The sequence below is a fragment of the Triticum aestivum genome, chromosome 2D, assembly GCF_018294505.1.
Source record: "Triticum aestivum cultivar Chinese Spring chromosome 2D, IWGSC CS RefSeq v2.1, whole genome shotgun sequence".
NCBI classification, from domain to species: domain Eukaryota; kingdom Viridiplantae; phylum Streptophyta; class Magnoliopsida; order Poales; family Poaceae; genus Triticum; species Triticum aestivum.
In genome coordinates, this window is record NC_057799.1 from 500,896,586 (window position 1) to 500,920,050 (window position 23,465).

At 47.3% G+C, this 23,465-nt stretch overlaps 1 protein-coding gene across 1 annotated transcript; it reads right to left on the bottom strand.

Annotated features, from left to right (window-relative positions):
* Positions 1–18,257: 18,257 nt before the first annotated feature.
* Positions 18,258–22,311, bottom strand: LOC123054092 (expansin-A10; the record flags this gene model as incomplete). The annotated part of the gene is given in 3 exon segments (XM_044477775.1): positions 18,258–18,900; positions 21,429–21,744; positions 22,051–22,311. Coding segments are annotated over 3 exon segments (777 nt in total). The 3' UTR covers positions 18,258–18,590.
* Positions 22,312–23,465: the final 1,154 nt, after the last annotated feature.

A 23,465-nucleotide genomic window follows, 5' to 3' on the forward strand; every position in this document is an offset into this window, starting at 1 on the left:
AGAACAGCCGGATGAGGAGGTGCCCACTCTTAACCTTTCCTCTTGTCTTCATAATTTTTTGTGCAGTTTAACCAAAATAAAATGACATCAGCGCCTTGGCATTTTGGTGACACTGTACAAAAAAATTAACTTATCTCATGAAAGTGAGGTATGTAATCTATAAGCATTAACAGTGCAAAAATCTGAAGGTAGTAACAAGTTTCATTGTTGGTATACTGGCTGTGCAACATCATTAGAATGCCTTAGTTGAAAAATCTTTAATACATCCACAATCAACACCTAACCCTAAAATAATCCAGTGACATTAAATGGCATTGCTTAAATCTATCGGTGCCATTAGACTGAGTGCGGCATTAGTTAAATGTGGCATCACTTTAGCAGTAGCATTGCTTGACTTGACTGCTGGCGTTATACTAACAGCAAAAAAGTTAGACTAAGAGCATGCGAGGCCCATTCAGACAGTGGGCGCACCAGTACGATGTAACTCCACGGACGCATAGAGTGGTGAGGGAGGTATGGTTGCCCAGAGCAACAAATATCCAGGCAGCATATGTGGATTACGTCCCATTTTTGTTATGTTTAGCCACCTTTTTCCTATGTGAGGACAACAAACCGATCGACCTGGTCATTCTCTATTGCGTTGTCATGCCTTTCTACCCTTCTTCAACCAAGAGACACGAGACTCATTCCTTGGCTACTGATTTTCCCCTTCTCAACCTAGATGCGGGTTCGATGCCTACTCTCTTGGACAGTACAGTCTCCCTTCCTTTCCTTATCCAACCCAGACATGGATTAGTCTGCATGAAGTAGGGTTTCCTTTAATAGTGAAATTAAGGTTTTCGTCTGCGTGACCAGCAGAGCAGAGGATAGCAAATTGGGAAGATGGTGGAGTGGAAAAAGATCCACATGCAGCGACATGGCAGATGGGGCAATAGAACAAGGGTATGGTTCAAAAAGAGGTAGCATACCTGAGGGTCGGCTGGCGCTAGGTCTGAGAGGACGGCCTTGTCGTCAGTGCGTGACCTTGCTCGCCGACGACGAGTGCGTCAACACTGCACGTCCTTTTCTTCCCCGGCGGATCTGTGACCACCAGTGAGGAGGGAGAGAGAGGCCATCTTTTTTAGATCTGGAGAGAGGGTGATAGTGTGAGAAGCAAGTGGGCAGCCCTTAGCAAGAAAGCTCTGAAGCTCCAGCCTATATATATTTTTTATACTACTAGTACTAGAGGTGGAGTAGTGGTAGAGTAGTTTATATTTTCTCTGCAAACAGTACCAGTTAGTCGTGCTTCAAAACTGAACGGCACGCCATTAAAAAAATAAAGTCAAGAAATAATGCGGCACCTCGGGCCAACGCGGCCAGATCGCATTTTGCACGAGAAATTACACAAGATGTTTCGTTGACATGTGGTCCCGTTCCAACATGTCAGTGAGACGACGGCGAGTCCTTTTGTACAATTTTCGAAAGGACGTGTAGGCCAGGGCGCCTCTTCGTGTACCGTGGCAAACTGGCAACCGTCCACCGACTCTTCGCCTTTCCCTCTCGATTTGGAACTGTTGTCGCACGCTCTTCCTCCCTCCTCCATTTGCCTTCACCCTTCCTTCTGCCATTGTTCGATCGTCTTCTCCATGGAGGGAACAAGCCGTAAATGACCCCGTTATTCTTGCCCCGATCTGAAAGATGACGTGGTGGGCGAACTCATTGATCGGTGCGACGTCATCACCTCGGCTAGCATGGCAGGTTCGTTCAAGCCCATTCTCGACTCAACTAATAACATCATTACAAGGAACCCAAGGGTCCAGGAGTGGTTTGAGCTCCCTTATCTTCTTCGCTATAAGCCTGTTCGCATGGGCACGGACGACGGAGGCCTCGCCTTGTGCAAGTTGATGCCGCTTGATAATGATACGTGTGATGTCAAGATGCCATCGCTTAAGGGTAAGTCCTGGGCTAGCACAAATGGAGATTGGGTTGTTTATATTGGGTACAATTGCTAGTGGGAACTTGTGAATGTGTACACTCGTCAGTGGATTCCACTTCCAAAAATCTCCGAGTGCCCTGAGGTTGAGCACACAGATGATCTACGTACGTTCAAATACGATCATGGTGATTGTCGTCTACTGAAGATAGCAATTTGTCGAGTTCCCAACCGCTCTTGGAATTACAAGAACTATCAAGTTGTTGCTATCTTCGACAAAATTGTTGCCGTCCTTCGTGGTTCCACTGGATGGATATTGCTCAAAAATCAGTTTCTATACACGGATGTGTACTGTGATGCAATTGAATACGAGGATCTTGTGTTTGCTGCCACCACTCGTGGCACTATTTTTGCATGGGATCCTCGTAGTTTCGGTACGTTTGTCTTCCACCGTAATTATAATTGTTTCATCCACATGCATGTGGGTTAGCAAGTTTCCCTTTACTAATTAACCTTCTTGTGTTTCCAAGGTCCTGTGAACATTCCACCACCTATACTTGAAAAAATTTATAAGCAAGGGGGAGATGATGATGGTGATGATCACGAGCATGAGGAGGAGCAGAACTTATATACTCAGTGGCGCCTGGCAACTAATTCCGATGGATCACCTCTTCTTGTCTGTATACAGTGCACTCAGACTGTTACTACTAAGGAAGCAGGTGTTGTCTCCCATGGTCGCCCTCTCCTGACCTATTCCAACACTCGTTGCATGGTATTCAGGACAGATACTAGTGTGCTAGCGCAAACACCTTCTCCCTGGTTCAGTATTGATAGTCTTGGAACAAACTCGCTCTTCCTTGGACCAAACTATCCAATGATGGTGAAAGGCGATCCCGCTGCTGTTGACACAACGTTACTACCATTTATGAGAAGCAATTGTATCTATACCTCGGACATTTCGGTGGTTCCCTACCCTGGTCCTGATATATGCCGCTTCAGCCTGGATGATCAGTCCTGCGTTGCTCTCGATATTGACAATAGCTGGCCCTTCCCAGAGCACCTATGGTTCAAAGCAAGCGTTTCCAACACCGAGGATTGGTTGAGTTGAAGTTCATTTCATTGCTTGTTATTTGTTGTGTGATGAAAACTTTAGTATTTGCTAGAATGTTTTGTTGGAAATAATCTATAATCCAACATGTATCCTCGTTGTCGTTGTGTGATGACTTGTTGTATTTAATGAATGGTACATTTCAGTTGCGAATGCATGTCATAGACTCAATTTATGAATGGTTTTCGAGTCACTTCTTGGAGTGTGAGTACCGTAGTAGTATAGCCAGCATCCGGTTAGTATATGAAGTTGCCACATCACATAGAGCCAACCTAATATTGGAGTATGCTAGCCCTCCACCGGCGCGCCGCTTCAAATGGCGGAGGAAGTGAGAGGTCGCGTCACCTTGTGTACAGATTTGAGATGCCACGTGTACCAGATGAATGACTCCAAGTTCGACCACCGTGATGTTAGGTGCGAGCCCAGGAACTCTGTTGGAGAGACCCCCCTCATAATTTTCCTACATTGGTCGTTTGATTCATAGGATAGAATGCTATAGGATTTTTTTCCTATGTAATCATCTTTTAATTGGCAATCTAGCATCCACTCCAACTTTTGTTTCACTTCCTTTGTTCCTATGAAGAGAATACTTGCTCTAAATGATGTGCCGCTGCAAGAGCCGCCTATATTTATTAACCATGCTCTAAAAAGGTGGACCAGCTTTGGCTATAGTAGTATTGTACTAGGTTAGTAGGTGACCTTGCGCTTGGCTCTTCTCCTCTTCCGGAAGTCGAACAATAATGATGGTACTACAGTAGTACTTCTGGCAATCTGACACCAAATGAACTGTTGCACGTCCACCGCTTGTAAGCAAAAGTTTCTCCTCGTGCTGCGAGCCACCGCGCACGCGTTGGCGAGGGAGAAGGCGTAGTAAGCAAGCTTCTCGTCGTTCTGCGAGTTGAAGGGACACATCAAAGTTATTTATTAGTACTCTCTTCAAAAAGGGCCGACCATGTCCATGGCTACCATCCCGTGCTCTGTCATTGAGTATGTGCACTATTCACATATCTTTTTTTCATCATTGATTTTTTGGTACATGGAAATACATTACCAAAATTTTGACTAGAAAAGCAAGACCAAAGAAAACAAGAACCACAAGAATACATTTTAGAAGATATCCAACTTCCATAACTGCTCCTGTAAGTTGGATTAGTGCCTTCTCGATGCATTCATTGTTGACCTGCGGAGGCTCGATCTTGCGTGCTTCTTTCTTCTTCGAGTGTAAAGAAGTAGACGTGTCTAGCCTCTATTCTATCAACAAGTGCACTAGTCTCATCTCTAGCCTGTATGCTAGCTAAAAGTGCTAGAACATCTACTAAATTGTGCTCTATCAATATATCATTGTACTCTTCTTCCCAATACCAAAACTTGCATCCATTCTACACAATAAAATTTTAAGTTAGCACAACTAGTCTAATCCAAGAGCACAACCGAAGATTTGGTCGAGTTCTTCCTCCTTTTGCCGACACGTGGGTCATCCAGCATCCAGGTCGTGTCATGCAAGAAAATAGAGTGGTAGGTGAAGCCACGTGATGTGCATCTTGGGTTAAACTGTAAATAGAATCTTACTACTCTTGAGTAACTCCAAAAGCGGCCACCGAAGATCTTTATTGGATTTGTTTTTCATCACCAGCACGTCGAGGTGAAATATGTGCAGGTTCAGTGGGTCCTCTTGCATTTTCACTGACATGTGGGACCGCATATGAGCAAACAGACGATGGGCTCCGCGCGTCTGCTGGCTGGCTGAGAAGAGAGATAGAGGAGGGCCGAGCACGGACTCCAGGAAATTTGTTCTACGTACTCGATATAGTGGAGTAACCAGCACCTCGATATAGTGGGGTGGCATGGGCCATAACTAGCATTCATGTCTAGCAGTACGGCACACGCCACCCACACGAGTCCCATCCGACACCAATTTTCTTGGAGTCCGTGCTAGCTACAGGCATCTCTTCTCCCTCCTGTTTTCTCAGCCATCGCGCGGTGGGCGGGGTGGGGGTTTGCCGATAGTCGGTTTGCTCAACTGCGGTCCCACTTGTAAGTGAAAATGCAACACAGCACGCATTCCCCCTTGAGCGGCGTGCCGGACAAACCGTGTGGGGGTGCGACGCGAACACGGCAGGCTTTTCCTTTTGAACTTGTAACTTGTAAAATTTGGTTCTGCTCCATGGGGCGACCGATAGATAGAAATAACGATTTTCCCTAGAGTAATGAGAAGTTTGGTTCTGGCACGGTTCATGCATGGAGTACGTAGGAAAATTATGAAGTTGATGCGAAAGGTAAGATAATTACTAGTAGTACCATATACTACTACATGGATTTGACGGAAAGATAAAGATACATACGGATCCATCAACGACATCCTCACGCCCTAGTGCACCGGGTCACCAACCGACGTGTGAGGAGCAGCGGCGTTGGCGGCAAGCTCAACGTGCTTCTAAACAATGCCATCCAAGGTTGCCCTGCGGTCCAAGAAGGCCAGCGTCCTATCGTCCTCCTCTTGCATGGAGTAGTCCTTGTGGACGATTTGCGCGTAGACGTGGGTGATTATGTCGATGGTGTCTTGCTGCGCCAGGCGCTGCGCGGCGAGCGCGACCTCGAGGCGGACATTCTCCGGCGCGACGGCGGGCAGTCGCAGGGCCACCAGTGCGTCGAAGAGGTTGTCACCATAGAGGCTGTTGAGGGTGGCAGGCATCGCAGAGCCTGGGCGCGTGGGCTGGAGGCGTACATCAAGGTCGTCCGCGAGCTTCTTGACGACGGTGAACTTGTCGAGGAAGCCGATGAGGACCTCGTTGAACAAGGAGACGAAGCTGTCGTCCAAGTGGCCCCTCGCCCTGGCGGCCTCAAGCACTACCTGGAGACATTCCTCGGTGCCAGGATGCAGGCCGGCGTCGTGGACCATCTGGCACAGCCGGCTGATGCTCGCGCTCATCGCCTCCATGGGTCTAGCTTCTAGTCAACTGATCTTGCGATTGGAGTGATCACTCTTGCCCTTAGGTGCGTAGGTGCGTAGGATTTCGTAGATTGGACTGGCGGGAGCCTTATATGAGAAGTGCAGACTGCGTTGAATTCATGTGCGTGTTGGCCATCTACTCCTCGCCCCTCTACTACACCTGCCTTTGGCTGTATGACAGGTTGGCCAGCCACCCGTTGGACCCACGTGTCATACACCCAAAGGCAGGTGCAGTAAGAAGATGGCGAGTCCTTTTGTACAATTTCCGAAAGGACGTGTAGGCCGGGGCGCCTCTTCGTGTACCGTGGCAAACTGGCAACCGTCCACCGACTCTTCGCCTTTCCCTCTCGATTTGGAACTGCTGTCGCACGGTTGATCGTATTTGAACGTACGTAGATCATATGTGTGCTCAACCTCAGGGCACTCTACACCGTCGAGGCGTAGACGTGGATGTGCAGGTCGACGGTTTCTTGCATGGCGAGGCGCTGCGCGGCGAGCGCGGCCTCGAGGTGCACATTCTTCGTCGCGACCTCCGGCACCTGCAGGGCCACCAGGGCTTGAAAGAGTTCATCACCATGGAGGCCGATGAGGGTGGCAGGCAATGAGGAGCCTGGACGCGCGGGTTGGAGCAGTACGGCAAGGTCGTCCACGCGCTTCTTGACGGCGGTGAACTTGCGGATGGAGTTGACCATCATGTCGTCCATGCGAGAGGCGAAGCCGGCGTCGGCGAGGGCTACGATGCCTGCGGTCGCCAGCATCGTCTGGAAATGCTGCATGGTGCAGGGCCGCAGGACGGCACCTTGGATGATTTGGCACAGCCGACTGCCGCTCGCGTCCATCGCCTCCATAGGTGCTTGTGGCTTCTGGTCACTTGGTCTTGGATTGGAGTGAGCAGTGTTGCGCAGACACTTGGGAGTAGATGGATTGGAGTGGTGGGGCGCCTTTATTATATGAGAGTCCAAACTCTGTTGCATTCACATCGTGCTGGCTCTATTCTGCTTCTCCAATTAATTCTCTCTCCATGTAATTGAGGATGCATCATTGACCGTTCAACGTCTCCGGAACCGCTACCCTCTCCCTCCTTGGCATTCAAGCACCTATGGACCCGTCGACGACGAGGTGCCTATGGTGACTTCGTAAATTTCAAGATGATAGTGCCGTGCGTGTGTGCGTTCATAGAGGTGAGTGTATGCGCGTGTATATGAGCGCTTGCGTCTGTACTGTGTAAAAAACGTAAATGCGTGTCAAAAAGAGACTAGTCAGTATACTCAATATTGTGCACCTCGGAGAGGAAAACGATAGAACTAGTACGTATTTATTTACGGTGCAGATTCACTCATTTTGCTCCATATGTACTCCGTCTCGGTGTAGTCTAGTCACTTGTTGAAATCTCTAGAAGGGCAAATACTCCTTTCTGGTTTACAGGGCTATACTAGCAAGTAGTTGTACGTACTAGTACAATAGTGGGCTCACATAGCAATTTTGCCTCATGCAAGAGCCTGGCTATATGCGTGCTCCAATGTTTGCAACTGCAACGTTCGGTTTGCGCTTGGCTCTTCGCCTCTTCGAGAAGACGAACAATGATGTTACTACTACTGCTTCTACAGTGTCGAATCCACTGCTGCATGTCCGTCCACCGCGAGCGGGACGGATAGCTTGTTGTAGAAGTACTACTAAGCAAAAGCCTGTCCTCGTTTGCGAGCAACCGCGCGCATGGGTGAGGGAGAAGGCGTGTAGTAAAATCAAGCTTCTCCTCGTTGTACGAGTTGACGCGACACATCATAGCACTGGCCCCACATGCTTGCCTCTAAACTTGGCTGAAAGACCCGCAGTGTACAATATATTTGCTGCAACCTCTAACATTTACCCACCACAAATTAAAATATATGTGGCCGTATGCATCATTCTGATGCAGAGGCCGGGGAGTCCCCCCTTTTCGAAAAAACAAATTAAAATATATATTCCTGTCTTGACCAGATGAGCGTGCAAACTACAATCACCAGGGTGTCAGGTAGGGCCAGAAGACTATTTTATTTTAAAAAAAACTTCGAGACGGCCACATAGCATGGAGCCGACCCCAACGATTTTAAGCTTACAGGCACGATACACGCTATCCTAGACTACTCTACACATGAAACTGCCACACGAGCGTCCGGGCTGCGCTTGGCTCTTCGCCTCTTCGGGAAGTCGAACAATGATGGAGCACTACTGCACTGGAGGAGTACTACAGTACGCTTCTGGCCATCTGACACCGATTGAACTGCTGCATGTCCACCGCGTGCGGGAGGGAGAGCGTGTAGCGAAAGCTTCTCCTCGTCTTGCCAGCCACCACGCTGATGGGCGAGGGAGGGACGCTCCTGCCTTTGCGTGTATGACAGGTGGGCCCGACAGGTGTGTGGCCAACCTGTCATACAGCCAAAGGCAGGTGCAGTTAAGTCCGCGAGGGAGAGGATAATCAAACTTCTCGTTGATGTACGAGTTGACACGACACATCAAAGCACTGCACTCGATATATTTCAATAATTTGCGTTTACCGATGCATTAATTACAACGCATGCATGCATGTCGTGACTCTCCCTTTGATACTTGCATGTGTTGATTTAATGCACCTTGAAGTAGTATAAAATATGTGACGGTAAAGCTTTGTAATACCCCGGCCCAAGTCGAGAGATGGTTGTGCACGAGGAGGGCGAGATCATGCAGACCGAACAGGACCCGACGATGGAGCTCTCTAAGGTCTCGATGGACCTCACCGTGCTCCACTGCCCCTTGTGCCTCCGCCCCTTGACGCCTCCAGTGTATGAGGTTCGAATACACCTCGTCCGTTCGGCTGATTGAGCAAGGTGCAGGTTTCTTGATTGATGTGCTGTTTGATTGATTTCCGCAGTGCAAGGGAGGGCACCTGGCCTGCGCGGACTGCCGCGTCCTTATATATTCATCAGTCTTGCTATAGGTCGCAGTAGATGCTATATAGGTCCGTTGGATCTTACATCAAGATCCGTGCTTTCAGATTTTCTTTTTTCTCTCTTAAATCTCAGTCGAGTGAGACATAGCCATGCCATTAAACAGAGGCTCGGGCGCCATTAATGGAGACCTTGGGAGAGAGGTGGACGGCAGATGGAGGTCAAAGGGCTCTCCTCCCGAAAAGTACGCGCAGGGGTCTGATCGCACGCCTCTCGTACTCAAATAGCTACCCTGCACGGCGCCTCCTAGCTAATAAAAAATGGGGACGCGTGGCGGCACGTAAATGGTACTAGTAAGTAGAATGCCCACGGTTTCAATAATACTTGTGTTTCCGATTGTAACGTGACAACACTTGATCCAAAATGACTTTGTTGATTGTTAATGTGTGCGCCTTCCCAAATCGGACTGCAAATTTACCACAACATGTTGGTGCCATGTCATGGCACCAAGCCAAGTTTCATTATTTTCATGCATGTTTTGGATTTACAGGAAATAAAAAACTAAGTTTCTCAATGTTTCCAACCCAGCCACGACGCCCAGAATTTTGAATTTCATTCCCATTTCTTGCATGGAACCTAGAAATTTACCCGAGGACACACATGTGATTTTTGAACCAACTTTGGTGCACTTGAACATGTGCTTGTATTTCAAATTTGAATTATGCACACAAAGGTGACACGTTCCCTCCCAGAACCACAAGCCTTCTTGAGAGAAGCTCCGATTTGCAAGAAGCTTATACCAAAATTTGTTCCTATTCGGCCAATTGTTTTTACCACGGCATGGTACTACCATGACATGACACCATGCCAAGTTTCATGATTTTAAAACCAAGTTTCTCAATGTTCTCGACCGAGCCACGATGCCCAGATGTTTGAATTTTATTCTCATTTTTTGCATGGGACCTACTCCCTCCTTCCATCTATATAGGGCCTAATGTGTTTTTCAAGACAGTCTTTGACTATTGACAAGATTAATAGCACATGAGATGTATACTATGAAAATTATATTATTGGAAGCTCCTTTGACATACAAATTTGAAGGTATGCTTTGTGTAAGTTGCATGTCATATATTATTGCTCTAACGTTTGGTCAAAGTTAGCCTCGAAAAACGCATTAGGACCTATATAGATGGAAGGAGGGAGTATAAATTCACCCGAGGACACAAATGTGATTTTTCAACCAACTTTGGTGCACGGGAGCATGTGCTTGTAGTTCAAATTTGAATTATGCACATTAAATGACCAAAAACTCAATTAATGTGTAAATAAGGCCAAATGAAGCCAGAATAATTCCAAAATTTAACAGGGCACTCATGTAGTTCTATGTTGCCTTTGTAAAGAAACTCAAGGGGGACAACGTATATCGTTTCGCACTCAAAGGTGGCACATTCCCTCTCAGAACCACGAGCCTTCTTGAGAGAAGCTTCGGTTTGCAAGAAGCTTATACCAAAATATGTTCCTATTCGGCCAAAAAATTTACCACAACATGGTAGTACCATGACATGACATCCATGCCAAGTTTCATGATTTTCAGACGTGTTTTGGATTTACAAGAATTTTAAAACCAAGTTTCTCAATGTTCTCGGCCGAGCCACGATGCTCAGATGATTTAATTTTATTCTCATTTCTTGCATGGGACCTAGAAATTCACCCGAGGACACAAATGTGATTTTTCAACCAACTTTGGTGCACGAGAGCATGTGCTTGTAGTTCAAATTTGACTTATGCACATTAAATGACCAGAAACTCAATTAATGTATAAAAAATGACAAACGAACCTGGAATAATTCCAAAATTTAACAGGGCACTAATGTAGTTCTATGTTGCCTTTGTTAAGAAACTCAAGGGGGGGGCAGCGTATATCGTTTCACACTCAAAGGTGGCACGTTCCCTCTTAGAACCACGAGCTTCCAAATCGGCCCAATTTTTTTACCACAACATGTTAGTGCCATGACATGACACCATGCCAAGTTTCATGATTTCCAGGCGAGTTTTGGATTTACATGAATTTAAAATCAAAGTTTCTCGATGTTCTCGGCCGAGTCATGACGCCCAGATGTTTGAATTTCATTCTCATTTCTTCCATGGGACCTAGAAATTCAACCAATGACACACATGTGATTTTTCAACCCACTTTGGTGCACCGGAGCATGTGCATGCAATTCATATTTAGATTATGCACATTAAAAGTCCAGAAACTCGATTAATGTATTAAGAGAGATCGATCGGCATCCATGCATATGTGCGGGAGAGGAATAAGGTTGGGAGGGAGACAGAGCTAGAGTGTTGGAGGGGGTGGTAGTGGAGTTGCTTCTAACAAATGGTGGGATAGGCTTGCTAGACAAACGGAGGGCACGCCCGCAATATCAATAAGAGAGGAGATGGCTGCTTGTTGTCTGTGCACGTGCGTGTGAGAGACGGGTCAGGAGGCATGCACGAATGATGAGGGGGGACGATGTGGCTGTGGTAAGCAGACGTAACTACATAGGAAGATCAATCGCCCTTTGTTAGAGAAAGGAGAGACATAACTTGTGAGGTATGTCGATCGATGGGGGGGTAGTTAAAGTCGATCTAGGTATATGTTGGGAGATCGATCGGTATACATGCATGTGTGTGTTAGAAGCAAATGAGGCACGAGGAGAAGGATAGAGAGAGAGGGATGCATGTAGGAGGTGGTACGAGAGGCATACTATATCGAGGGGGAGGAGTGTGCGAGTACGAGAACGATGAAAAGAGTGGTGGGAGTGAGGCATGGACGGTGACAAGAGAAGAGGGGAAGCTTGTGTTTGTGCTAGGCACACCTGGCTAGAGAGGCATATCGATCGATGTGTGCCATAAAGAAGGAGCTGGGGGGCCTACACACACCGTGGGTGAACGACCTAAAGTGAAAAGACAAATTTGCGCGATGGAGCTAGAGAATGCTGAGGGAGGATGAGAGGGATGCGGGCGTGTGCATGCACAAGAGAAAGTTAGCGCTAGCTACAAAGATAAGAGGGTTGTGTGGGTGTAAAAGACGAATAGAGATCATATATACTTCATTATAAAAAGCGAATTCGGATATTTGAAGAATTTATCATAGTGTTTCAAACCGACGCATGTGTGAATATATATAACGGTGATACACATGGTGTGGTTATGAACATGTTATACTACATTTAATATATTTTATCTCTACTCTTATAAAAAAACGGAGTTGTTGATGATGGTGTGCCTGCCATCCTGCATTATAGGCTGTCCGATTTATATCTGGCGGATAGCAAGGAAACTATGATGGTTGAAGTTGGCAACAATCATGATTGTAGATTCTTATTGAAATAGAGAAACGAATTCAAATTTAGTTCGAATTGCAGCGGTAGTATAGACATTTGGAATGCACTAAAATGTTGGTATGAGTAGGTTATATGCACTATACAGCAAGCGAAAAAAATTAATCGGACATAACATGGACTCATACTCCCTCCTTCCATCTATATAGGGCGTAATGATATTTTTAAGACCGCCTTTGACTATTGACAAGATTAATAGTACATGACATGCACAATGTGAAAATTATATCATTGAAAGAACCTTTCACAGACGAATTTAACGGTGTGCTTTGTGTAAGTTGCATGTCATATATCATTGCTCTAATATTTGGTCAAAGTTAGCATCAAAAAACGCATTAGGCCCTATATAGATGGAAGGAGAGAGTAGCTTTGAATAGCATTTGTATAGTAAAACAGGGCAAGACTCTCTCTTTGTGTGGTGTGAATAGTTTTATTTTTTTCGTTTTCTTTTTGGTTGAGGGAAGTGCGAATTGATTTGGTACGTACAAGTACAATATTACTACACGTTAGGCTTGTCCCTAAAATTCAACCCGCATCTTGTTATATCCCGAAAATTCAGATATCGTGCTCCCAAAACTGGCGCCTTCACAACCCGCGCCTTGATATCCCGAAATTACAACGCGTGCGAAAACTCCCTCCAGCTGCCAAATCCCGACACGCGAAATCCCCCTTCTAACCCTGAGCCGAAAGGGCCGCTAGTTCAAATCAGTGGGGGGGGGGTACTTTTGTAACACACCCTACATTTTGGACAAGCGCGTCCCTAAGTCATGCTTCACCCCCTCCCATCGCCCCCTTTTCGCCATTCGAAATCCCAGGCCGGCATAACCTCTCCGCTCCAGCCGCGAAACCCCACCCTCCTCCGTCCGCCACGTCACCGCTGCCCAGCCGGAGCCTCTTCCCCGACGACGTCGTCCATCGCAACAGCTCGACGTCCCTCGTCCACCTCCCTGGATGAGGATCCGTCGTCCATCTCGCCGTCCCGCCGGTTCAGCCGCCCTGTCCTCCACCTCCAAGGAGCTGCTCCGACGATCGCCTCATCTATCGCGGCTGCTCCATCCCTACCGCGCCGCCTTAACCTGCTCCACCGGAACCGCAGCATCCTCACCGACTCCTCGGACGTAGCCGAGGCCTACTCGGCGCCACCAAAGAGGTTGTACACTGATCGCATCGCACCTTCTCCTTAACTTGACCTCCCGGCACCGACGGTGCTCCATCCCGCACCCCCATGGAGCGGCTACCTTGAAGCCTGCGCCGCGGCGACATCTCCACGGCGGCTCTCCCCCAGTGCGAGGCCCCTTCGGCGGCGGCGGCCATACCAGCCGGATCTGCTGCTGCTGCTCCGGCTCTCGCTCGCTCGCTCGCTCGCGCTGCTGCTGCTGCTGCTCTCCCCCTCGCTCGTGTTGCTGCTCTACTCTGATTAAGCCACACTTCAGTCGGCTGAATCGACTTTTGGGTCAGTCGATTTTCAGGGGTTGGGGGGCTCGCCGGAGTTAAGGAAGAACCACCCGCAGTGGGGACGGGGGCTCGCCGGAGAGGTACCCCACTATCTATCTTAGGGTTCAGGGTGGGGGGCGGGGGCCTAGAGGGCTGGCCGGGGCGGCGGTGGCGAGTTGTTTCGGGGCGGCATAAAGGTGGGGGCGGGGGCCTAAAGGTTTGCAAGGAACTGTTCAATAGCTCATAAACACACAAAAAACCACATACCTCAGCATCTGCTGCGGAAGATGCGACAGCTCCTCCAGCAACTGCTGCCTGCACAAAAAATTGACCAGTAATGTCAACTATGAAAGATGCCAACTTGTCAACTACAAGATGCCAACTAATGCTAACTAATGTCAACTGTATTTAGATCAAGATGACTAGAGATGTCAACTACAAAGGTTGTTATTGGTAGGGTTGGCTATACTGCTGGTGGCGAACTCCAGGCTAATAATCTGAAGCGCATGGATACAAGTTATCCTTGGATTGACAAACTAAAAACAAAAATAGTGGTGCGAACTGCTGCATAATTTCATCAGCATCTAAAAAGCGAGAAACACTTATATTCGAGATTTTACTTACCCTAGAAGATGACTCAGCTCCCTTACCAAGTGCTGCACGTCTAGTCCACTTTACAGCACGGAACTGATCAGCATCCTAAGAAAAAATAAAAAACATGAGCATGGGAAAAAACAAAAAATATTATATGACCCAAACAAAACCGAAAAATTGGCTTGTGTCATCAGCATGCCACTTACCTCAACATTCTCTCCCTGCTCAACACTCCGCGCAGGTCGTGGCTGGCGATTAGCAGGACGCTTCGAGTTCCGGCGAAGCGACTCACTTCCAGAACGCTGATTAAGCAACCAAAAGAAAACATGAAAAAAAACATTAGCATACATGCATAAGTTGAAAACAACTCAAAAACACGGAAAAAGTGAAAAAAATACATCTTCTTCATTGCCATCCACATCTCCTCCTATTATAACCATTTTTGCCCTGCGGGAGGAAATACAACAAAAGAAAACATAGTTAGAAGATGCGGAAACAAACTAGAGAAATCATAGAAGGTTGCTTTGATCTGCAGAAAACATGTGGACAACCAACTATAAAACGTGTGGACAACCAACTACTACAGTGATGCAACCAACTAGGCAGTCAACCTTGTGCAAACTGGACAGCATATAAGCCAACTAAGTTTAACTGTGGAAAGTAATAACTAGGCAGAAAATAGTTAACTAAAGGCAACAAGCTCATTATGATAACTTGTGCAACTTGGACAAACAAAAAATGCATAGCCAACAGGAAAAATATATTCAATTGGGTATAATATATTGGAAATTGGCAAGCATTGGTACTGATTTGCACAAATAAGGGTCCCTATTTGCACACATCAGGTGAAAACACATGAACAACCACATCGACAACAAAGACTGCAGATTCGGGTAGACCATTTTGAAAAATTGGTAAGCATTGATACTAATTTGCACAATCAAGAGGCCCCAGTTGCACACAGCAGGGGAAAAACACACGAACAACCAGATCCAGCACAAAGGCTGGCAGAAAAATCAGTAGACTATATTGGACAATTGTCAACCATTGGTACTAATTTGCACAAGTGATGATCTCTATTTCCACACAGCCGAATAAAAACACGTGGACCACCACATCCACCACAAGGCTGGTAGATTGGGTACACTATAATGCAAAAAATTGGCAAGCATTGGTTCTAAACTGCACAAACAAGGGTTCCTAGTTGCACATAGCAGCACGAAAACACACAGACCACCAGATCAATCACAAAGGCTGACAGCTTGGATAGAGAATATTGGGAAATTGGCAAGCATAGGTACTAATTTGCACAGGTAATGGTCCCTAATTGCAAACAAGAGGAGAGAACACATGACCCAGGAGAACCACCACAAGGCTGGCAGATTGGCTATATTATCTCAAAAATCTCCTACTACTGCTCCTAATTTGCACGCAAGGGGCAACAGAGTTGCACACCGCGGGGGAAAAAACACTCATCAAAAACACCAGATCCACCGCGAGGCTTCAATCCACAGACGAGGCTCTATCGCCGCGAATCACTCATCCTCCCTGAACCACTCATACCGTACGTATATGCACGAGCTCACCCCCTACTACAACGCAAAAACGACGGGATGAGCACAACCCTAACCCACCCCTGCCAATCCGGCGGTTTCCCAAACGAAGTAGTCCGCGGGGGTGACCTCAACCTCGCCGGAAAATGAGTTCGACCTCCCTAACCCCGACCGCGACCTCGAGTTCGACCTCTACCTCGACCTCCCTGACAACGACCGCGACCTCACCGAAAAACGAGCGACCTCACTAGAAAAAAGGAGGGCGGGCGAGTGGAGAAACAAGCAGGGACGAAGACGAGGAGCGCGCGTAGGAGCAGTACCTGTGCCGCCGCGGACGACGACCCTCGCGGCGCGCCCCGCCGTCGACCACAACCCAGCGGATTTGGAACCGCCTCCTAGCACCAACCAACGGCGAAAGCAAAGGGGGAAAGAGGAGGAATGGGCGGTGAGAGGTGGGGTGGGGGGTGGACGGGGTAATGGCACGAAATTCGAAACCGCCACCCATTACGCACGACGGCTAAAACGCTGGAGAACTGCCTAATCCTCAATGACATGTGGGTCCCACGGGCGGTTTATCTCGAGCGGCGCGGCGCAATCGGACCAGTCGACCGGTCCACGCGCGGGTCTGAGCGGCGCGGCCCCACCACCCGACCAGGGGACACCTGGACACGGCGCGCCGTCGATCGGGACGAGATCGAGCGGCTCTCGTTCGGCCGCCTGGTTCGTCTAGTTAGTGCGCGGCCACTTTTTAGATTTTAGGACAGTTCAAAGGGTAAAAAAACAGAAACATTGCAATCCACCGCGCTCCTCTAGTCCCCGGTCTCCGATTTCAAATCCATCCCCGCTTCCGCCGCCACGTCATCGATCCGCGCCACCAGCCTCGCGCCCGCACCCCATCTGACCCTTCATTCCAATCCAACGTCCCACGCCCTCCGTCCCACGGATCGACCCAGCGAGCGCCTCCCGCCCCAAATCCACCAAAATCCCGCGCTTCCCCCCCGCCCCCAAATCCTCCCGATATAAACCCGCCTCCGCCCCAAATCCCACCACAAGCTTCAGCAGCACTCCCTCTTCTTCCCAATCACACACCTGTCGGAGCTAACCGGAGCGGCGATGTCGGGGCGCGGCAAGGGCGGCAAAGGGCTGGGCAAGGGCGGCGCCAAGCGGCACCGGAAGGTGCTCCGCGACAACATCCAGGGCATCACCAAGCCGGCGATCCGGAGGCTGGCCAGGAGGGGCGGCGTGAAGCGCATCTCGGGGCTCATCTACGAGGAGACCCGCGGCGTGCTCAAGATCTTCCTCGAGAACGTCATCCGCGACGCCGTCACCTACACCGAGCACGCCCGCCGCAAGACCGTCACCGCCATGGACGTCGTCTACGCGCTCAAGCGCCAGGGCCGCACCCTCTACGGCTTCGGCGGCTAGGTTCCTGGGTTCCGTTGGTGGCAGCAGCAGTGTGGTTGCGGCTGTGTCTGTCTTGTGCCCTCTGTGATGTGTGCTGTGGGAGATGGGATTTACTGCTGCTTTGGCGTGCGTCGTTGTGTTCCGTGTCTTGTGTTCAGTAGGCTGTAATATCTTGTTGCGGTCAATGAAACTAGTTCTGTTCTGAATCCTGACTTGGAGTGCAATTGATTTGACTTAGCTGAAATGCAATTGAATGAACGATTTACTACTCGTTGCAATCTGCAGAAGAGATGCATCCTTTTGATTTAGTTCGGTTTCACTGGGGAACGAATCTTGGTTTTTCTTTCTGTGCAGATCTACAGATGCAGAGGATTCATTGTTGGGAGTGGTATGAATTCTCTGTAAATATGTGAAACTAAAATCCTGACCAAGTGTTTTGCTGTGTTGAATCTGTGTTGATACAGACGCAAGATACCTATTCCTGAAATCCTGACCAAGTGTTTTGCTGTGTTGAATCTGTGTTGATACAGACGCAAGATACCTATTCCTGAAATCCTGACCAAGTGTTTTGCTGTGTTGAATCTGGTTTTGATTTTTCTAAGTCTGGTTAATTTGTTCTACTGTATTATATTTCTCGCTTTAGATCGTATAGCTCTACTGCTGTGACTGTACATTTAAGTTATAACTGAAATGCAATTGAACCAATGTTTACATTGGACAGATAGCTGAACTGCAATGGATCCAGTATTGAACATTTGAGTTGTTGCTGAAATTCAGTTGAATGAATAATTATCACTCGTTGCAATCTGTAGAAGAGATGTACCCTTCTGTTAGGTTTTGGTCTTACTGGGGAATGAATCTTGAAATTTCTTCTGCATATCTACATATATGAAATCTTGAATGTTTCATTGTTGGTGGGGTATAAATAATCTAGTCAATACAAATATGAAATCGAAACGCCAAATATGGCCTTCTATTCCTGAATGATACAACGAGCATGTGGAGCAACTATCAGAGTGTTTCTGAATAATACATCAAGCACTGGGGCAACTATCAGAACATTTCTGAATGATACATCAAGCCTCTGGAGCAACTATCAGATTTGAAATAGTACATCCGACAATTACAACTGCATGTAGTATGTAGAACAACTATCTGAGGCTTTGCACTAAACTGATATTTTTCCTAATAATCAGCTCTTTCCTCAGAGGAATGTACAGTAGGGTAGAGATTATATTCCTTTCCTAATAATAATCTTGTTCCTCAGAAGGATATACAGTACTACAACCAACTCATAGGATGATTTTTCTTCTTTGAGAAAATTGTAAGTCGCTATCAATAATTCTCTAGAGCAGGAATTGCTTGCCGGTGTATGTTTTGCCAAACTCCCAATCCTTGGGCACAACGTTGAAATTGGTCATTGTCGTGCCGTCACTCGAGGTGAGCTCAAAGGACACCGGCTGCCCTGTGAGATCTAAGTTGATGTGCCATATCTGGCCCCAGTTGCGGCCCATGTCGAGCCAGCCAGACTCTGTTCCTTTGATCTTCACTGATCTGACATCGCCAGCGCCGCCGACATTGCTGATTAGGACTGTGAAGAAGAAGCTCTTCCCGGAGACCGAGAACCGCACGCCGCCTTCACGAAGGCACTTGACGCTGTTCATAAGAAAACAAGTCAATCTCAGCAAAGAATGAGAGGCATTTTTTCCGACAGGTTAATGCTATTAGTAGCTTTATTTGTCCTCGTTGTTTGTTCTCATGCGAATCCTGCAAACTACTTAATAAGTAATGAAATGGCCTGACATAGATTAGTCCCAGATCATAGTAGGATGTATATTTCCATGTCAATTGTCCTACGAAACATGAAATCTCCAGGATCACGAAAGCACATTGATAGCAGAATGTTGCACAAATCCGTCATTCAGGAAACTATCTCAAAGAAGCACCTCAACCTTTCAAGCTACTAGACAACTTGACGCGCATAAAGATTATTACACCCTTCTATAACATACTTTTCAGTTTAGCATACATGCACGTTTTCAATTTTATATTCTGAATGACACAGGAGTAGAACTTCACTAATTTACAGATGCGATCATAGTCTGTTTGAATTCGAACACTAACAAATAAAATGAAGTGTAAGCACAAGCTAAGATGATTAGTTTCAGTTCAAGACGGTCCTAGTAGTACCAATAACTAATGAAGTTTTCTCTGGAAAAATAATCGAATGAAGTTGTTTCAAAAGGACCTCAAAGAGCTACCAACCAGTGCATAAATATCTAACACAAACATAGAATATTAAGGACAACCACAATTAATGTGCCACTACAACTTCCAGGGCCAGTTTGATTGTCACCAGGTAGGCATCTCATGCATACCTGAGAAGCAGATAACTTGTGTAATAGGCTAATAGCTTTATTGTTGATGATGTGCATTTTTGCTGTTCCGTGGAATAGTGGTTTGTTCTCTACCATACATTTATTCTTTCTCTTGGAAATAGTGCCAATTGCTATTTGCTAACAGTAAGGGAGCTATATAACAGCTGATGAAGCTAAAGTCTGGCATAGTTTAGTCGCAGAGCACAGCAGGGTCGATATTGCTGCCAATTACCTCAGGCTAATTGTCATCTGATGATTTGAAACATGAAATCTTGAGGATAAAAAAAAGCACATTAACAGCACATTTCATTAAACCTGTTATTCATGAAAGTATGTAGAAGAAGTACCTGTTATTAGATCTCTGCTACTACACCTTTTAAGTGTGGCATATATGCAGGTTCCTAACTTTATGCTCTGAAAAGCACCAGAATAGTGCTTGCAAATTTACCAAATTTGATAAGTGTTACCATTTGCCATATCCTAATCTGTTTGGATCTTAAATGCCAATAACAAACCAAAAAAAGAGTAAAGCTAAGATGATTAAACGGTCAGGCAAGTCACTATCCAAAGTTCCTTTTTAACACAGTTTTAGTAGTACAAATAATCAACTAGATTTCCCTCAAGAAAATAAATCAAGTTGTTTAAAGGATCCCAAGGAGCTACCAACTGGCATAAATATCAAACATAACCACAGAATATTAAGGACAACACCAGTTAATGCGCCACTACTATTTGTAGGGCCAGTCCTGACAGTTTGGTGATACCGGGTACTGGAGGGCACATCATGTAAACCCAGAAGCAAATAACTTGGTGATGCTAGTTCGGTGCAGATCAACAACTCTAGATTCTAGAAGTTCCAAAAAAACTTCTTGCAACCTCTCCATTAATATGGTTCAACCAGTCCTTACAGCAGTCAATAGAATTTTTAAGCACTAACTGTCAATAAGATCCCCATTTCCTAGAATTCCTCAGTTATCAACAAAACCCAGGATAATCACTCAGATAAGAGGTGCTTACTTTCTTGATGTTTCTAATTAATTTCTTCATGTGAGTTATCATAGCTCAGCATACCGATTCTGCACTCTAGTAACCATAGACTGTCGTGAATCATGGAATAAAAAACCCTTACTGTTGAGCACGGGTTAGAATGATACAACTAGTTATCACCAGCTGCATTATCATCATCGAGATGATAGCGTGTTTTAATTCCAACAGAGCCCCAAAGAACAAAATAAACCGAAGGAGCCATGGAAGTCTAATGCTTACACCAATGAATAGGACGCGAATACTGAACCAAAATGTAATACAGTACTATAATTGATCAAATTCACGCAAATCGAGCATGTGATACTCTAGATAGTCAATGGCTCGATGCTGCATCAAAAGGCTCATAGGTGCTTTCCTCCTAACCCAAACACCAAATCACATTAGTACATTAACACTTTGTTCTATGCATCTTTGTACTACCTTGTTAGTAAAGGAAGGCCACATTAGAGCATATAGAGGCCAGGACAGCAGATAAAACTACCCTAATTCGAACCCTAACCAAAAGAACTTGCACTTCACCACAGTGGAAGAGGGTCCTCCTGATCCCCTCCATACTTTCCTCACCAACGGACACTTGCAATTCAGCTTTTCTGGGATCCCACATTGCGCAAACCAAAGCAATCCCTAGCTTGGCAAGCACTTTTCCAGCTCCACACAGATTGAATCAGGGAACCGAGGAAACTTTAGCCTTAGATCTAGCCGAACATGGAGTCCAAAGCAGAGTGAGATCGAGTGCAGGCAAGAATGGAGCATACGTACCGGCGGTACTGGATGGGCATGACGCCGGCCTTCCAGAGCGCAATCTTCTCGAACGCCTGGATGGGGAGGAGGAAATGGTGGTTGGGCGGGTTGCAGACGCCGCCGGCGTCGGCGGGGAAGCCGTAGTTGGGCGGGCAGAAGTTGGTGGCCGTGACGACGATGGAGGTGCCGGGGAGGCAGTACTTGAGGTCCTCCACGCACTTGACCTCGTAGCAGCCGCCGCAGGCGGCGCCGCGCTCGAACAGCGCCGTGCTCAGCCCCACCGTCGCCATCCCGTACCCGTGCTTCCCCAGATCCCCGAACCCGCACGCGCCACCTGCACGCCGCACCCCACAAAAAGAAAAGCACAGATCAGCTCCGTACCCATGTCCATGGCCGCCAGGATCGCAAGAACCGACTGTGGTACGAGCAGAGAAGCTCCGGTAACCGAGCGTGCGGTTTGTGGAAATTCCGTTGGCGGCAACATACCGAAAGAGGAAAAGTGAACTAATTAATGCCTGCGGCATGGACGCGGGGAATTTTGGCGAGAGCGCAAGGACGGTTTGGTGGATTCGTTTCTTGGACTGCTGCCATGACGGGCGGAGGGAGGGCGGAGAGGGAGGCGAGGTTTGTTGATGCCTACCGATGGCGTCTCCGGGGTCGGCGGCGAAGTAGGAGGACTTGGCGTTGCGCCATTCGGAGAGGGCGGAGGAGCCGTAGGAGGAGGGGTGCTGGTGGCCGGCGGCGAGGGCCGGGAGGAGGAAGAGGACGAGGAGGAGGAGCGGGGGAGCCATGGCTCCCAGCAAGCAGCTTTTCGTCCGTGTGCTTCTCAGTGAAGTGAAGCAGGGGAGAGTGTGAAATGGTGGTGGAGCTGCGCTTCGGTGCTTCGGTGTTCTGTCTTTTTAATTTGCAGCTTCTGGGGCCTTCTTTGCCTTTCGTACATGTGCGCACGGGTATATTTTTAGTGCAGATTTTCTTCTTGAGTGCTCCAGCTTTTGATCGACTTTTTTTTCTCGGAAAAAGTGCATTTGCTCGTTTTGTTTTGTTTTCTTCCCTACTTCACCGCAGCTTCTTGCTTCGCTGAAATGGCCAAGTTAGACCATCTAAAGCCGGACTAGCAAATCCGGACCCTCAAACACCACGGACGTGATCAGGCACGTTTGTGGGCGCATTGGACAATCCTTCATATTTCTCTTCGGGCATCCACATATCTCAAATTCGGACTCTTAAATCCATGCAAATATATGCACGTCGATCATGCAACACAATGTCGCACGTAAATAGCAATTGTTGGTATCAAGCATAGATATCGTTTACATAAAATTTATTTGAAGTGCCAAACTCAAGCATTGCCTCCTTGGTTGTTATTGTGGATCCACATGTGCTCCACAAGATCATTGAGTAGCTGCGTGTGCACCTGCTGATCTCGAAGATTCTGATGCATCTGAAAAAAGTTCACAAGCTGAGCCGCATCTTGATATTCCGGGATTTCAACTTGTTCTTCGGATGCTTCGAAATCATGGGTTTGGGCTACACCATCACCCTCATCCTCGACAATCATATTTTGCAGAATAACCCAACATGTCATCAACTGCCACAAAGTTTCAGTTTCCCACATCATTACAGCGCTCCGCACAATTTCCCAACGAGCATGAAGCACACCAAATGCCCTCTCCACGTTCTTCCTAGCCGCTTCCTGCATTGTTGCAAAGTGGCTCTGTTTATTGCCACGCGGCTCGGATACGGTCTTCACAAAAGCCACCCACTGAGGACCATCGGCAAGATAGTACCCCATGTTGTAGTCCCGGCCGTTGACAGTGTAGTTGCACGACGGTGATTCCCCATTGCAAAGTCCCCTGAACACCGGAGATCGTTGAAGCACGTTGATGTCGTTGTGAGAACCCGGAATTCCAAATAAAGCATGCCAAATCCATTATTCATGTGATGCCACCGCTTCTAATTTGATGGTGGCCTCTCTCGTGTGACCTTGATACATTCCCCGCAGACCTTTGGGGCAGTTCTTCCATTGCCGATGCATGCAATCATTTGATCCGAGCA